General features: G+C 47.8%; 1 protein-coding gene across 2 annotated transcripts in view; it reads left to right on the forward strand.

Annotated features, from left to right (window-relative positions):
• Nucleotides 1–6,152: 6,152 nt before the first annotated feature.
• Medag (mesenteric estrogen dependent adipogenesis) overlaps nucleotides 6,153–17,875 on the forward strand; it is a 19,776-nt gene continuing 8,053 nt past the window's right edge. The window contains exons 1-2 of one of the 2 annotated variants that reach the window (XM_021187005.2): nucleotides 6,153–6,774; nucleotides 16,374–16,483. In XM_021187005.2, coding sequence (XP_021042664.1) covers nucleotides 6,497–6,774; nucleotides 16,374–16,483 — 388 coding nt within the window. In that variant the 5' untranslated portion in view covers nucleotides 6,153–6,496. Of the gene's footprint in view, nucleotides 6,775–8,233; nucleotides 8,471–16,373; nucleotides 16,484–17,875 lie in introns of those variants that run through there. The other variant, XM_029533944.1, reaches the window with a different exon arrangement.

Consider the following 17,875-nt stretch of genomic DNA (forward strand, 5'->3'; position numbering starts at 1 on the left):
GGTCCGGGACTAGGCTTCTAATATGGAAAAGCAGTCACAGAGAGGCCGATCTACCCCAGAAGACATTTCAGGGAAGGAAATGCTGCTCCTGCAGCCCAGGGCCAGGCAACGAGACCACCTTCCACAGCCAGAAGCAGCCAGTCCTGTGCCATGCCCAAGTGTTCTGTAGACTTGAACATATACCAGCACCCCCACTTGGACCTTATTAGCCTTCCCAACAGGCATCTGCACCCCTCTGGACTGCTTTTGGAGACTCCCAGATGTGCCAGCTTCCTGACCTATACTGGCCTCGTTTCCCCAGAGCACTGAGTGTCCTGCTAGCGATTAAGAAGATGCAGTCAAAGTGCCAAGGAGCAGACCTCACCAGGATCAGCCTACTGACCTGGATAGGAATGCGTGTAGACCCAGGAGGAGCAGCATCTACTTGGGCGAACAGAAGCAGTGAGCTCACAGCCAGAGCCCATGAGGTGAGCTCGGAGGGAATTTTCCATTCTGGCTCAGTCATGACTAAAGTTGTCAGGAGTCGGTGCGGTAAATATGAATGTGAACTTCTTTGCATAAAACATCTTTGCCAATCTGGGCTTTCATTGCTCCATATGCTCCTGCTTTGGCTTTCACACGACTTTGACAGTTATAACCACAGGGGGAAAAAATGATCCCAAGCACGCTCCGTGTGTTTTGTTCATTTATTTAACAAACACTCAATAGTACTTATTTATGCCAGGCACCGCTTTTAGAATGTTATGCATAACCATGACACAGCGCCGTTTATCATTTATTTATTCATTCATTCAGTGAAAATAAATTGGATGTCTTTATGTAGCCACAGTGTGCCTGAAATTTAAAAAAAGGCATAGGGTGGAGCTGTTCTTCTGGTGAGACACACAGAGACGAGAAAGAGAGAGAGAGAGAGAGAGAGAGAGAGAGAGAGAGAGAGAGAGAGAGAGAGCATTCCCAGAAAGAGGCAAGATAAACCGTGCCCCTCAGAGGTCATCTGCCCTTAGGAGGAAGAGGGGTCACCTACCTTAACCTGCAGTTTAGGATGTTTGTAGTATTAAAAGGTGAGCACAGGTCTGTAAACTGAGGTAAGAGCCACACATCAGGAACAGCCTTTGTGCCCCACTTCCCAGGGAGTTACAAGTTATGTTTTACACTCTTAAGCCAATGACATACATGTATGTGAGAATCAGCGGCCTGACTGGCCTAGCTGTCATGAATCAACAGAGACTGGACAGGAGAGAGATGGATTAAGGGCACATGCTTCTCTTGCAGGGGACCAGAATTCAGTTCCCAGCACCTATGTCTGGTGGTTCACAACCACCTGTAACTCCAGTTGTAGGGGAGTTAGCGCCCTCTCTGGTCTCTGTCAGCACTGTCTTCCCACAGTCATTTCCTCCCTATGACACACATAATTAAAAGTAATAATTAGGGGCTGGAAAGATAGCTCAAGAGTTAAGAACACCTTCTGTTCTTGCAAAGGATGTGCATGCCTCATAGGATGAGGGATGCAGCAAAGGGGGGCAGATTCAGCATGAGGAAGAAGAGTCCCTGGGGTCACCAGTGTAAAGTCACATGGAGAGGTTGGATAGAGTTGGGTAGACTATCTGAGAACCCGGCATGAAGTCTGGACTGTAACTAGATATCTAGGGGTCATCAGCTTTAGGGCTGCCAGCAGAGGCAAAGGTTTGAACAGCTTCACCCATGAAAGAAAGAAGCTGCCAAGGACAGAACCCAGAGACTCAGGAAAGAGAAATGGCCCCAGCTGAGAGAAAACGGCAATAGATAGAAGGTGGCCCTGTGGTTGGCTTCCAGATGCAGTGTGCAGGCCCTCCGGTATTGTACTCACAGAAATCCCTAGATGCAAGCATAGAACACAGAGACACACCGTGCTTAGAGTGCTTTGCCTACAAACTCCACAATGTGCGGGTGAAGAGGCTGGGGACTCACGGGATTGATGTGCTCCGGTTTCCTGGAAGCTGGCTGCGGCTTTGAACCCAGGTCCTGAAGCTCTGCAGCTTGAGCCCTTAGCTGTCTGTATTCCAGCCCCGCCACTCCCTGGTCTCAAACCGCACCAGATTTTAGAGATGAGAAAATTTGTCCTAGTTGACACAGCTACCATATTCTCAAGCCGTCTGTTAAATTCTAACGAAGCAGACTGACTTCAGTTTCTTCAGGAGTTAAGGGGAGGCGGGAACGGCAAGGAAAAGGGTGGTCTGGGAGAGATCAGAAGGGGGAAATGTCTTCCAGGGGTGACAATCAAGAGGTCACTGACACTTTATTTAGGTCAGTTTCAATGATGTCATTGGGTGAGAGGGCAGAGAAGGAATTTTGATGACTCTTCCTGGGGGAAGAGAAGAATAGCTAACAAGGGAGGGGGATAAAACTACACTTAAAGTCCATTTGCTATAAGAGAGAGAAAGACTACAGATACCTGCATTCTATCTGTTTCTCTCTGTGTGTCTCTTTCTGTCTCTGTGTCTTTGTCTCTGCCTCTCTGTGTGTGTCTCTGTGTGTCTGGGTATGTCCACGTGTGTGTCTGTGTTCCTGTGAGTATGTGCACATGTACACGAGGGTTTTGAGCACACATGTGTGTGTCTGTGGAGGCCAAAGGTCAGTGCTGGTTGTCTTCCTTGATCACTCTCTACGTTATTTTTACAAGACAGGATTGCTCAGCGAAATCAGAACTCATCTATTCCACTAGGTTGCCTAGGTGATGAGCTCCACAGATCTACTTGTCTTCTCCCAGCCTCAGGGTTAGGGTCAGAGATGTGTGCCTCTCTGCCCAGCCCAGATACTATGTTGCTGCACACACACACCCACCTCCATCCCGCAGAGGTGGGGCAAAGACGACACTTACACCAAGGCAGGGTTTGAGCAGCTTCCACAGCTTCCCACTGCAGCTTCCTTTATTCTCTCTGCAGCTCACCCCAGCTCTCTACAGCAGTTCGGCTTCTCCCCTCTGCTTCTCCGCTTCTCCTCAGCTCTCCCTCAGCTTCTCAGCTTCACCTCCTGCTTCTCAGCTTCACCCGCTTTATTCTGGGATCGCCCAATTTCTCCCCTTCCACCCTCTCCTCTCTCATCACTCATCATCCAATCAGCATTCAGCACGCTCTATACACTAGCCATGCATGCAGACAGGGTGGGTGTTGATAGGCCAGTGACTCTATATCATGCTGTATGACGCTATGCGTCAAGCGGATAGCGCATGATCACTTAGGTGCGCATAATCAGGTTTTTGGTAAACAAGCAGGGAATCATGGGGCTTGGCAGCCGCGGCCACACCCGCTTCCCACACTATGTAGCTGTTAGGGGTCTGAACTCAGATCCCTGTTCTTGTGTGGCAGATACTTTACTAAGCATCTTACCAGCCTCAGTCACTTGTGGTCTGACAGAAAAATCTAGGTGTGAAAAGTGTGGTGGTGTGAACTGATTTGTGAGTGTTTGAAAAGTGTGGTCGTGTGAACTTGGTCTGTGAGAGCTTGAATAATGGTGGTGTGAATTGGTCTGTGAGTGCTTAAGTAGTGGTGGTGTGAACTGGTCTGTGAGCACTTGACTAGTAGTGGTGTGAACTGATCTGTGAGCGCTTGCTTGGTGGGTCTGAGTTAAGGCCTCTGTATCACTTGAGGTTGCGTCAAGGAACTGAACCAATAGAATGAATCCCTGCTGCAAGGAGGAGGTATGATATTGGCTTATGCCATATGGTTGGGGTAGCAAAGAAAAATGGCTAATCACCTGGTAGTTGCTTAGGCCATGAAGCAGTGTGCCTTGGTAGTTCCAATCTGGTGCCAGAGACCTAGAGGATTCCTGGGGAGTGCTGGTCTTCAGTCCATGTTGGAAGCCGGAAGAGCATTGTTCTTATATGGAAGGAAACAGCAGCAGCAGCAGCAGCAGCGTAGAGTAGATGGATTCACCAGCAAGAGTGAAAGCCAAAATAGGCAGAGCCTTCTTTCTTCCATGTTCCTTCATCTTTACGGCTATTAGAAGCACTGCCCATATTTGGCATGCATCTCTCCACATTGATTAAAACAATCAAACAATTTCCAACAAACATACTCACAGTCCAACCTGGTGTAGCTCATCCATCATTGACGATTATCCATTCAGGTGATTCTAGGTTGTGTGAAGTTGACAATCACAAGCACCCAACAGGACCATTTAAAGCTCTGAAGCTAAAAGGCCGCCCCACCCCTGTGCCTTCATGACATCACTATTACCCAAGTATGGGCACATGAGGATGGCAAGATCTTCAGGCTGTCACCTCTTAATTATAAGCATAAGCACAGGCCCTCCTCCCCCATGCCCACTCTTCCATAAACAGGATTTTCTGTGTAACCTTGCTGTTCTATTGTGAACCTAATTATAACCTAAACAATTCAAATGCATGTAATTGTGTGATATGCTTCACCAGTACTAAAGTCTCAAACTGCTGATGAGAGATAGATAGATAGATAGATAGAGAGAGAGAGAGAGAGAGAGAGATCCTTTGAAAAACGATTATATCCTGTGATAGTTGATAATTATTTTTTGTCAACTTGACAGGAACCCAGACACACCTGGGAAAAGGGAACCTCAGCTGAAGGATTGCCTCTGTTTGATTGGCTTGTGGATACATCTGTGAGGGCATTTTCTTGGTTGTTAATTGATATAGAAGCCAAGCCCACTGTGGGTGGTACAATTCCCTAGGCAGGTGGGCCTGGATGTTTAAGAAAGGTAGATACTTGTGATTCTGGGAGCAAGCCAGTAAACAGTGTTCCTCCATGGCCCCTGCCTCAGTTCCTGTCTCTAGGCCCCATCTCCCCTTGATGTTGGACAGAACTGTAATTTGTAAGCCAAATAAACCCTTCCATCCTTAAAGCTGGATTTTGGTCAGTGTTTTATTATAGCAGCAGAAAGCCAATGAGAACATACAGGTACCCAGAGCCTTGCATTGTCACTTATCCCAGTAACTCTATTTCTGAGAGGGGAGTGCAGAAAAGATGGAAAGTGTAATGATGTGTTACCATAGTAAGGAAAAACAAAGTGATTTTAATGTTGCAGTAAAGAAAAGTCTAGACAAAGAAGAGTGCATTCCTTTGATGGAAAATAACATAGTGGTTTGAAACAGTTTACCAAGACAATGCCATTTGAAACACAACCTGCTTTTACCATCAAATGAAGCAAGCAGAATAAAAATTCTACAATACTGGGGTGAGGGGGGGGGGTTCTGGAGAGATGGTTCCGTGGTTATGAGGTGTGCATACATACATGCAAACACACACACACACACAAACAAAAACTTAAAACCTTTAAAAAGTAATGGCAAAAGTGAAATGTAGCAGAAATGCTTCTGTTTGACTCAATTAAACCCAAGTGCTATGGAGGCTTTCAGAGACAAATTGAAGATAGACTCTAAATTTTACTTCTCAGCGCTGACTGGAGTCTCATGCAGGTTTACGGAGAGCAGAGACTCAGTCAATGTAATTGCTGGAAAACGCGCCTGCTCCTCTGTTAGATCACAAGTTGGATGATAGCAGGGGTTGTGGTTATCCACCCACATTCGCAGGATTTAGCTTATTCTTCATCTTCTATTAGCTAGTCTGGAAATAGGCATTTAATTAAATGGAAAGGAATAGTCCTTTCATCCCTCGGGAGACGTGTGAGCACGTAGCTAGAGCACTCAAATATTTATAAACTGAGCAAATTAGCAGATTCTGGGACTAGGGCTGGGAAGGCCTGCTAGGGGACTTCCAGCTTGAATCCAGGCACAAAGCTGTCAAGGGGCCACCGGGCAGCGAAAGCAAGAGGTTCAGGGTTTGGAGTGCACAGGGGATGCAGGAAAGCCTTGTGGGAAAGTGGCAGGCCTTGATGGAAGGATGCTGGGTGGGAATCCGCTCCAGGAAATGCTGAGAGAAGGAAAAGCTGGGTCATCTAGGTGGAGGCGGAGGGAGCTACAGACAGATGGGGCATGGAATGGGGGATGCAGATAGGAATGCAGCTCCTCCCAGCCTGAGCTGACAGCCCCTGGGCCCCAGGTGGGGAAGTGGGCAGGAATGCTGTGTGGTACCTGAGGGATTAATGGGCACGGAGCCAGGCCTGGGCATCTGTCGTGGAAAGGATGCTGCACCAGGCAGTGTGGACCAGGCAGGGAGGGCCCCGCGCGGGGGCTGAGTGTCTGACCCGAGTGGGATGACTAAGTTAGTCTTGGCTGTGAGCAGGAGAGGTGGGAGCATGCCAAGTTATGAAACACTGATTGCTCTGCCGGAGTGGAGGAGCAGCTGGGGTCCTGCCTGGGGGCCGGAGGGGCGTGCCTGGTGCCTGATAAAAGGGGCTGCGCAGCGCGGGGACCGCTTTCTCAGTGTCCTGCCTGCAGCGTTCCACGACGGTGGGCAACCTTCAAGGTGACAAGAGGGCTCCCGAGCTACTACTGCACGCAACCCAAGGCAGTCCGGGACAGACCACAGATTTAATCCTTTGGCGAACCCTCAGGGTAGGAAGGGGACAGAGCCACAGCCTGAGTATGGCCACTGCAGCGTGCGAGCCTGTGGCCAGACCCAGCCTGACCTCCATTTCGTCCGGGGAGCTGCGCAGCCTGTGGACTTGCGACTGCGAGCTGGCCCTCCTTCCCCTGTCGCAGCTGCTCCGCCTACAGCCTGGTGCCTTCCAGCTGCGCGGTGAGCAACTCCTGGTGCCCGGACCCGGGGAACCCGGGGCCGCGAGAGGGGGCTTCAATGTCTTCGGGGACGGCCTAGTGCGCCTCGACGGGCAGCTCTACCGCCTCAGCAGCTACATCAAGAGGTAAGTGGCCACGCCATGCGCTCTAGCCTGGAGCAAATCCTCTACCTGGCTGCTGCCCTGTCTCCGCGAGACTGGGGACTGGAGATGGAAACTGGCTAACCTACCTGCCACCTACCAGCCCGAACCCTCCTCCCTCCCCCCCCCGCCCCCAAGCAGGTAACTAGGGCGTTTTGCTGAGAATGTAGGGAGGACCAGATGGGACGCACACTCAGCCCCACCCAACAAGCCCTAGCTGGTGGCAAGTTTTTTCCATTCTGCCTTTAAACTAGGTCGATGAGCTCAGTGTGCAGGCACAACCCTCCCGGATGTCTTGGATGCAGATCCTCGCACCGAGCTTTAGTTATGGGCATGAATAACTTTATGCGGCTGAAGCATGCAGATAGTTCATTTTCCCGGAGTAATTGCTCTCTCGGTGTGTCTTAAACCAAACAACTATAGCGAAGAAGAAAAAAGCCCCCAGAAGCCCAGACTGGAGCCATGTTGGCTCTTAGGTGAATAGACAGCTTGGGCAAAAATAAGGGCAAAGGGAGCTTCCTGGTTTTCTGCAGAGAACTGTGAGACCCCGGAACTGGTCCCCAGGAACTGTCGTGGCCAAGGGGACTCCAACACTCATTGGTTAGCTTGAAGCTGGCAAGGATGTGGAAGCCAACTTTGATCTCAGCGGCACAAGGGAGGGCCATCCATACTGGATTGGCCGGGTCATCCTGAAGGAAAAGGGTACACGGCTCTCATCCATGTACAGTCGGGTGCTCAGTGCCCCAGAACCAAGTGGGTCTGGAGTCTGAGCGACCCGCAGTCGGCCAGATGTGAAGATATGATGTATTTTTATCACTGGGCTAGGGTGGAGTCAAAAGGCTAGACAGTGCCAGTGCATTCTTCCAACTGCATACAGATAGGACACTAGAGACGCAGTATGAGTTTTGAATGTCCAAGAAAATATTCCTTACTGAGAATTTTCCCATCTCTATGGAAGGGAAATAAAAATGCTAATTTGTAAGAGGGGGGCAGTGGAAAGAGCTAGAGTAGAAACCAGATTGGGGTTGGGGCGAAGGTTCAGTGCCCAAAGTGAGAGGACTAGAGTTTGGATTCCTAGCTCCCTGGCAAAAATGTCTCTCTCTGTACTAGGGGCAGGACAATCAAGGGGGCTTGCTGGCCTCCAGCTGGTCCCTAAACTGACAAGCTCCTGGTTCAGTGAGAGGACCCATTTGAAATGAGTAAGAAGGGCATGTCTGCATTGGTGGAGGGTCTCCCTCCCTCCCTCCCTCCCTCCCTCCTTCCCTCCCTCCCTCAGGATGATTACAGTGTTCCCCAGTGAGCTGAAAAGGTGTTTGATAGAATCAGAGCCCCCAATCTTAGTGTATGATACTGGAAATTTTAGAATAGATTTGAGGCTTGTCATTAATTTTTTTCTTAGATCATCTTTATGTAAGTAAATGAAAACCAGCAGCAGTTCCTGGGCAAGTTAGAGTGTAGTCATAAGACTGGGTGACACGCACACCATCACGTGAGGGCATTCATATCCCGGAGATGCAAAGGCTCCACCGAGAAAGACTTGAACAGTGGAAGTAGCAGCATGTCTTCTTGTAGGGGGCATGCCATTGTAGGAGGCAGCTTTGATCACTGTGTGGGCAGGCTGAAGAGTGGCTGGGAGGAAGCCGAGTCTGACCAGAGAGTGCTTTCTAGGCGGAGGACTGGGGTACGTGCAGCAGCTAGGATATGGAAGCGCTCGGAACTTAGCCACATTGAGAGCCTTCTGCTCTGTTCTGCAAGATGGAAGGATCCAGTGGCATTTGACTCTGGAGATAGCATTACCAGGCACAGGTCTGATTTGATGTCTCCAGATTCTTGGAATTTTATATATAGATAAAGATATAGGTATAGAAAAAAAAAGATATAGGTATAGATATAAGTATAGATATAGGTATAGATATAGATACATACATACATATATATGAATGGTTTCAAAGTAGCAAAGCTCTATTGTTTTTTGAAGATTCATTTTTTTATTACATTTTTAGTTGTGTGTAGGTATGTGTATCTCGATGTGGGTGTGTGCACATGTGAGTACAGATGCAGGCAGCCGCCGGAGACATCAGGTCCCCTGGAGCTGGAGTTACAGATGGTTGTGATGAGCCATCTCTCCAGCCCCAGGATAATTTTACTCAAGGCAAACAATAGTACAAATTGGACAGGAATCTACTGTTAAGAGTGACAGTGGGACACTTGAGCGAAGGCTTGGGCTTCTTTATATGGTTGAAAGGAAGGAGGAACTGCGGGGGAAAGGTTCATACTTTGGGTGGGTCTGTTTTATTTGATCGGCTTGGATTATGTAAGCTGTTACTCACTGCATACACCCTTTCCTTGTAGAGTCTGATTTTAATCATTCCAACTCTGTTGATAGTGCACGGGCATAAGGTGGACATCAGAGCATCCTCACAATTTGCCTTATTGTGAATGTACCCAAGACAAGTTCAGGCTGGATTGTTCTCGCCCTTACCTTCCTGATTGACCTGACTGGTGTATAGTTGAATAGAATTTGTTTGAAGGTCATTAAATGGGGGGTTGGACATTTTTCTGTTCCAAGTGTGTGTGTGTGTGTGCAAGCAGCTCCATGCACGTGGGTATCCTAGGCCAGAACAGGTTGCTGGGTGCATTGTTCTTGTGTGTGTGCATAGTTTGCAAGTGAGAATCTCAAGTGAGAGTGCAATATTAGAAGAGGAAGTGGGCATATTTCAGACCAAGTGGATTCAAGGTTTCTGAGCTATTTCCTGTTTGTCTGTCTCTATAGCGTACACTGCTTCTGTCAAAATATGTATCACAGCTGTCTTATCTGTCTGTCTGTCCATCTATCCATCCATCTGTCCATCCATCCACCTACCCATCCACCCATCCATCCATCCACCCATCTATCCATCCATCCATCCATCCATCCATCCATCCATCCATCCATCCACCTACCCACCCATCCACCCACCCATCCATCCATCCATCCATTCATCCATCCATCCGTCCATCTGTCCATCCATCCATCCACCCATCCATGCATCCACCCATCCATCCTTGCCTCCAGTCTGACATTATTGCTGCTGTACCGTAGGAGGCGCCGATTTTGTACGTCCTTGGCATAGTGCTCCAGCTGGAGTGCCCCAAACCTAGGCATTGGTGTGGAGGAGCAGCCTGGCTCCACCATGTCAGGCATCTGCAGTGTCTGCTTGTCCACAGTACAAGCTCCACATTTGTCACAAGTCAGAGCCTAGAGGTGATGGACCCTGGTGAATTTCATCTTTTTCTGAAACCACTGCATTCCCGCCTTAGCTGTGGGATGGCATCTATGCAAAAGTGGCTGCCAGGAAGGTTAGGGATTGCAAAAGGCTGGTGCAGGATCTTTGGAGCACCGGGCTTTTGAGGACTGTGTATTGACTTCCCAGAGATGTGGATGTATTCTCCGTATCCCTGCACCAGAGATGTGTGGACAAGAATCCTTGTTGCATTAATTATTAGGTTTTGTCTCCTGTGATGTGAATTTTGGGAGTGGAATAAGTCCATAGTGTAGTCAAGATGCAGGGTCTCAAGTGTGTTCTATTCCCTTCCTGGGTCCTTTCCCAAGGAACCCCAAATGCTGAGAGCCACTGCCCTTGACTTTCAAATGAGTCCCTCATTAAGGGTATCTGTCCTCCTTTCTCTGTTCTTTTTCCAATACTTAAACTTCTAAACACAACACTAACTAAATATAAACTACAGAAGCCAAGTTCTTCCTGATTGTTTAGTGATGGCCATAAAGGTCCTCTAAAAATCTGCTCTTGAAATACTTGTCTTAATCTGTAGAGTTAATGAACGAACCATTGTCGTCACCACCACCACCATCGTCATCATCATCATTTTACTTTTAAGTTCAAGATTTCTGTCCATGTCATATCTAAAGCCTGCTTAGGACACTACCCACATAAAGTGGTTGCTAGCATTTCCTCTAGGCTCTGCCCAACAGTTACCTAGCAACATGCAGGTATCAGTGTATAAAAAGAACTCTATCATCTCTCTACCTATTTCCTCCCTCTCTACCTATTCTCTGTCTTTCCCACCTGTCCCCCGTCCTCTGCTGGTTTCTTCTCTCTCTCTCTCTCTCTCTCTCTCTCTCTCTCTCTCTCTCTCTCTCCCCAGACCTATTCTGTCTTCCCCATGTATCCCCTGCTGCTGGCTTCTCCCCCACACCCCTCTACCAAGGGACACTTTGGCATGGGCTCATCAGTGCACCCTCTTCCACTGAATTACCATCACCATTTTTTTAAGAACACATCAGTGGTTATTAAATGACTCGAAAGGCCAACCCACATTGACTATCACACACGCATGTGCGCACACATACGCACACATGTGCACATGTACACGCATTCTCATTCACATATATACCACCTGTCTTCCCCCTAGGATGCAGCCTAAGACTGACACGCAGTGACAATGTCTGGCAAATATGACCTTGAATTCTGCCCGTGCACTGCTCCCTGCTGTGAAAGAGGCTCCAGGGTGATCTAAAATAAAACAGAAAGGGTGGCTGCTAATATTCACGTGACTCCCCTGAAGGGTGCAAAGTATTTTGCCGGTGTCATCTTGTGAAATGTAACAACGGGGGCACCATTGTTGTTTATTATTTTATGATGGGGAAATGAGGATTAGTAATGAACCTACAAAGACCCGGGATTCAGTTGAGCTGGGGTTTCTAAGGAGCGTTGTCTGACTATGCCTGTGTTTTCAGGAAAACCGCCTCAAACAGGAAGTGGCTCTGCCTTCAAGTGGCCGGTGGCAGCTTCTCACAGGTCCAGGAGCCCCAAATAAAAAGCTGGGTTTCTATCCATCGTTTACATTGAATATAAAGCAGCCTTTAAAAAGTGCAGAGATTTTAAAGGAAAAAAAGATAGAATCTACTCCTATCTACAGCCGACTAGCCAGGAGATAAGCAAGAGCCCTCCCCTCCCCAGGGGCCCCTGGCGGGTAGGATGCTTGGGAATTATGGGTAAAGGCCTGCGCTGTCCAAGCCTCATCACCACTCTACAGTGAGGAGTGCCCGGCTGTTTGCCAGCTCCCACAGGGTTGCCACTCCCAGGGGCAGCTTGCAAATCTCTGCTCTGCTAGCTTGGGCTCTGTCTTGAGAGCCCTCCTCTTCCTCCTGTCTCAGACCTACAACCTACGTGTGCAGAACCCTTCTCCGGGACACACTGAACTGTGATCTGGGTGGGAGCCAGCCCAGAGGACGTGGATGTGAGCCTGAGTGGCCAGCTTTGTGCTGTGTCAGTGGAACAACACTGGGACATTTCCTTACCTTCTGTATAACTCAGTTTCCATGGCTGAGAATAATAATGGCATGAGGATAATAATCGCCATATAAAATAAAGACAAAATGGGGATGGCTTAGCGAGGACTGCAGTTTTATTCCCAGCCATCTAAATCAAGTGGCTGTAAACGCCAGCTGGGGGGGGGGGGGGTATCTGGCACCCCCTTCTGGCCTCAGTGGGTACTGCCCGCACATGCACAAACTCACCCCCAGAAACACATGCACCCATAATTAAAAATAAAACCTACTTAGAACATCGCTATATCAGAATTTAAATTGATGATGAAATCCGGGAGAAACAAGTCATAGCAGGTATTGACCCTTGTCAGGTTCTAGTCTTGGCATTGTTACTTAGTAGCCCCACAAGCCCGCTTTGTACCGTAAATACTGGATCAAATGATCCAGCCACCCTCTTGTGGGAAGCTGCTAGCCTCCTTTCCTGGTGATGGAAATGAGTGTGGCAAAGTCAAATCGCCTGAGAGATCACAGTCCAGGCGCTCCTTTCCTGGCTCTGTGCCAGAGCCTCGCTCTGATTTTAAGCCACACTCTGCTTGCTTGCTAGTCTCCGCACACCTGACCACTGTTGAATGACTGCCTGCCTTCTGATGTCCTGCCTCCCATCCTGCATCACCCTTGCCAACTACTGCAGCCCTCTCACTCCTCGCCAACCTCCCTGTGTGTGTTTGGTGTGACAGAACACTCTCTTACCCATACCTGCCTCGCCTCAGTAGGTAACTAGTTCCTGGTCCTTGTTCTCCTTGATTTAGGTACTCGAGATGTAAAACAGTGGAGCTTGAATCTATGAATATGGAGAAAGATTTGGCAGAATAAGAATAGGAAACACCCAACTCTCACAAGAAGAGAGAGGGGAGGGAAGCTACTTGAGGGGCAGTGCAGAGAGAGAGAGAGAGAGAGAGAGAGAGAGAGAGAGAGAGAGAGAGAGAGTTTTACCAGGAGAGTTTTACAGAGACAGGTTGAAGAGAGAACAAGCCAGTCACAGGTGAAGACAGACTAAGTCAGAGGCTGAGAGAGAAGCCGGATTGAACCAGTCAGCTTGGAGATGAGTTTGAACCAGAACAGCTGAGTTGAACCAGCCAGCCAGAATTCAGAAAGCCCTAGAAAGGGCGAGCTTATTCAGCAGTAAGTCTCAGAAGCTGAAGGCATTCCAGGCCTGGATAAGATTGTACGGAGGTGAGACGATGCCAGGACTACACCTAAGTTAGCAGACAGAGGCAGTGAGCCTCAGAGATGACAATTACTGCAGGAGAATATAAGTTACTTTAACACATGGGTGTTTCTCAAACTGTTGACAGGTTAACATGCAAGTTTCTGGGGTCCTTGATAAAACACAGATCTGGTTGGATGAAACTGGCCAGGGGCTTGAATTCTGTATTTGGACGCGGCATGCCGATGCGATTGGTCCAGGGACCACACCCTAAGCAAGAAGAACTTCTCTCTTCTGATGCACGTTGATATCTATGTGTTTTATCTGGCTCTCTAATGCACCATGTAGCTCTGGGTGGCAAAGGTATTTTCCTCCTCATCTTTGTATTATCAAAAATCTACCTCTCAGAGGGTCACAGAGAGATTTGACCCAGGTTCAAGGTCAGCTGTGGCTCAGAGTCTCAGTGCGCTTTGGTTCTGAGATGGAGTTCACACATCACTGAGCTTAGACGTGAATTATATCTTATTTTGAAATATTGCCTTCTCTGACATTGTCCTGTCCTTAGATCCCTATTCTGGGGCCAGGCTTAGAATGTTAGCGCCTGAAAGTCAATTGGGGGACATGGTAGTATGAAGGACTGGGAGTTAAAGGGCTTGCTACATAAAAGTAACCTTAAAGTCGTTTACATTTTACCATCCCCTACGATAACTTTAGCAAGTACAGCTAAGTATTAGGTGCAGAGAGGTGATATTTTCATTACTATCCAGAATAACTGGTCCCTGGTGTCGTCTAGTAAGACACCCTGAAGTAAAGACATCATGAAGAGACCTCTGATCTTTTTGAATTGAGTTTTGTGTTCAAATTTTTATAATAATAAATTTCAAATAGGCACCCACACTTACTTATCTCATTGGGATTTTGAGGTGTTTGACAAAGGGAGAGTAACTGGGAACAGAAGAATTAATAAATTAGAATCTGGTCTTTCATTCAGTCTGGCTTCCCTTCATTTAAGTTAACTGTGGTTAATGTTGGCCAAAATGCTAAACTGAAAGCTCCAAACTTTAGTAAATTGTACATTTTAAACAGTGCACCACTGAGATCCAGAGGCTGTGATCTCTCATCATGCTCCTTCCGGTGGGAGCCAGCACGTGCCACATCCTCTTGTCCTGAGTATCCTGGCTGTAGATGTTTGCTATGCTTTTGCCATCATTTAGCTTTCTAGCATGTTAGCATCACTGTCCAGTGTACAGATGTTTACAGATGTGGTGCCATTCAATTATTTCAGCGTCTTCTGGATGGATAAAGAACCCCTGTGGTTCTTATCTGTGGCCACAGTAGATCTATGGAATATTTCTCTTCTATAAATGATGCTGTCAAAACTTTCAGATGTGCAGTGTTGTCATTCCCCCGGGGTTGGATGGCCCTTTAAGTGACCTCTGACTCATCAGAGGCAGGGGAGTCACATCGTACAGTCTGTCCAGTGTAGCAAAAGGCAGCCCCTGCTGCAGCTCAGCTGGCCCATTTGCTCCCCACAGATGCTTCACCTGGGCCCACTCAGAACCAACCCCAAATTTAAGAAGGATCATGGCCAAGGTGTCCTTCAAGTGCTGGGTAGCATTCAGACTGCCCACACCCACACCGACCCTGAGGGTGGGACAGCTAGGAAATGAACCATCTCCTTTGTCTTGGCCACCGTTCTATGGCTGTGAAGAGACACTGTGACCAAGGCAACTTCTGTAAAAGAAAGCATTTAGTTGGGGGCTTGCATGGAGTTTCAGAAGTTTAGTCCATTATCAGCATCATGGTGGGAAGCAGACAGGCATGGCGCTGGAGCAGTAGCTGAGAGCTATATATCGTGGGGTGAAGGAAGGAGAGAGAGAGAGAGAGAGAGAGAGAGAGAGAGAGAGAGAGAGAGAGAGATTGGTCCTTGACATTGGCTTTTAAAAACCTGCCCTCAGAGACATACATCTTCCAACAAGACCACACAATTCTTAATTCTTCGCTAACAATCCCACCAAGTAGGGACCAGGCATTCAAGCACATGATTCTACAGGGGCCGTGCTCATTCAGACCCCTTGCCCTTGAAGGAACCCGGTTTGCATTTGGATCTTTCTATTAACCGCGTGGAGGCATATGGAGGCTCTTTGGAAAAATCAGAGGGCACTGGAGAGAAAGCTAACTGGCCAGGCTGAGAGTCAGGATTTGGAGAAACCTTTCTAGGGTAGAATAGTAGAGGAAAACCAAGGGAGGTAAATTTAACCAGGATATGGGCAGAAATCCATTAGCAGTTTGTCGTTCTCTCAGTTGTACGAACTGAGAATTGAGGAAATGTGAATTAGTAATAGTTTGTGGGAATAATGATGAATGGTGTGACCCACGCGGGAGGGGTGCTTATTTTGGGATTAGAATGGGGAAATGGGGAGGAGATAGAAAATTCCAGACCTATTAGACAAGATGGATCCACAAGAGAAGATTCAGTGAGTTCTACCTTTTCAATTTTGTTCTTTGTTTTATTTTTAAAATTAAGGGGGAGGTATTTATGGTAGATAGACAAACACAGAGAGACAGAGACACAGAGAGATACAGAGAGACAGAAAGAGACAGAGACAAAGACGGAGACAGAGACAGAGAGAGCAGAAAGACAGAGAGACACAAAGAATAGAGCCCAGGAGAGCATGGGAGAGTGCACGAGAGAGAGAGAGAGAGAGAGAGAGAGACAGACAGACAGACAGACAGACAGACAGACAGACAGACAGAGGCGGAAGGGGAGTGTTGTTCACTATTGATCCAGGGGGACTCAGGATTCTGATACCTTCAGATGAACTCTTTTGCCCACATGATATATGACCCTGGGCTCCTCTGGTAAAGGCGTCCCTCTAAGCCACCCATTGATACCAAGGCATCCCAGAGGCCATAGACCCCTCAACCAATCAGCAGCGTCCAGAAGGCAGTTCCCTTCCATATAAAATGCAGTCCCCTCTATTAGGATGCATTTTAGGAAACATCCCTCAAAGGCCACGGCTGAGGCAGGTGCGTGTCCAGTCAGTAGATCCCCTGCCTCACACGGGAGTGGATGCCACGTCTCCAGCTATTTCTGCTTTTTCGTAGATACGTGGAACTGACCAACTACTGTGATTATAAAGACTACAGGGAGACGATACTGAGCAAACCCATGGTATTCTTCATTAACGTGCAGACCAAGAAGGGCATCTCAAAGGGTAGGTATATACATAAAATCTGCATTTGGTTCTGCTTTGCCCTGGATGTCCTGGACTTGCTTTGTAGACCAGGCTGGCCTCAAACTCACAGAGATCCACCTGCCTCTACCTCCTGAGTATTGGGATTAAAAGCGTGCACCACCATGCCCAGCTGACAATTCTTGTTTTAAAAGAGATTTAAAAGTTTTATCAATTTATTTTACACGTGTGTGTGTGTGTGCGCGCACATGTGTGTGTGTGTGTGTGCATGTGTGTGTGTGTGTATGCATGCCTAGTGCCCTTGGAGACCAAAGAGGGCATTGGATCCTCTGGAACTGCAGTTACAGATAGGCATAAGCTGCCACATGGATGCGGGGAATAGAACCCTGGTCCTCTGGAAAAGCAACCTCTTAACCTCTGAACCATCTCTCCAGCCCTTAAATTTTATTTTAAATTGTGTGTGTGTGTGTGTGTGTGTCCAGTATTTGTGTACATGGGTGCAGTATCTTCAGGGGCCAGAAGAGGGCGTTAGATTCCCCAGAGCTGGGGTTGCAGGAAGTTGTCAGTCACCTGATGTGGGTGCTGGGAACCCAATCCAGGTCCTCTGCACGAAGAAGAGGTCATGCTTTTAGCTCCTGAATCGTTTCTGTTCCCATAGTTAATAACTTTCCTAGGATAGAGGAATAATGTGCTATTCAGTAGGATGCAAAGCGAGCCTCCCTATGAGGTACATATTCTGATGTTATAGAAGAGAAAACTAAGGGTTGTTTTTTTTTCCCTGAAGGTAGTTAGTTATAAGTGCTTCACGTTTTGTGTTTCTGAGTGTAGGGTTGCATGTTTAAACACAGCTCTTTAGGGTTTTCACATTAACTGGTAACAACCGTTTAACTCAATTCCAGTGTTCAACATTTCTCCATTTTTTCTTCCTTCCTCTGCTCAGACTGATAATATAGGGAAGTGTTGGGGACTTGATTTAATGGATTCCCAAATTCCATGGGAATTCCCACGTTTGCTTGTAAGACTGCAGGTCACTGCCCCAAATTGATTTTTGACTGGGAAATAAAGATGCCAACAGTCAATGGCTGGGCAGGTAGATTGAGGTAAGAATTGGTGAGTGAGGAAGGAGGCAGAGATCGACATGGTGGGGAAGAAGAAAGACCAGACCTAAAGGCCTGCTGACATGTGAGAATCAAGGTAAGTGTCCACACAGGCCACTTCCCCGATTGGGCTTGGGGTGGCAAAGATGAAATCTAGATTTTAAAAGATGTTGACTAAGGAGTACCAGAGGGGAGTGGTTGCTACTAGCAGGAAGGATTAGGCATGTCCAGTTGTTAAGCTCGTCAAGGCATTATTAAAATTAACTGGTATGTGTATGTGTGTGTTTGTGTGTGTGTGTGTGTGTGTGTGTGTGTG

Source organism: Mus pahari, chromosome 23 (assembly GCF_900095145.1).
Source record: "Mus pahari chromosome 23, PAHARI_EIJ_v1.1, whole genome shotgun sequence".
NCBI lineage: Eukaryota > Metazoa > Chordata > Mammalia > Rodentia > Muridae > Mus > Mus pahari.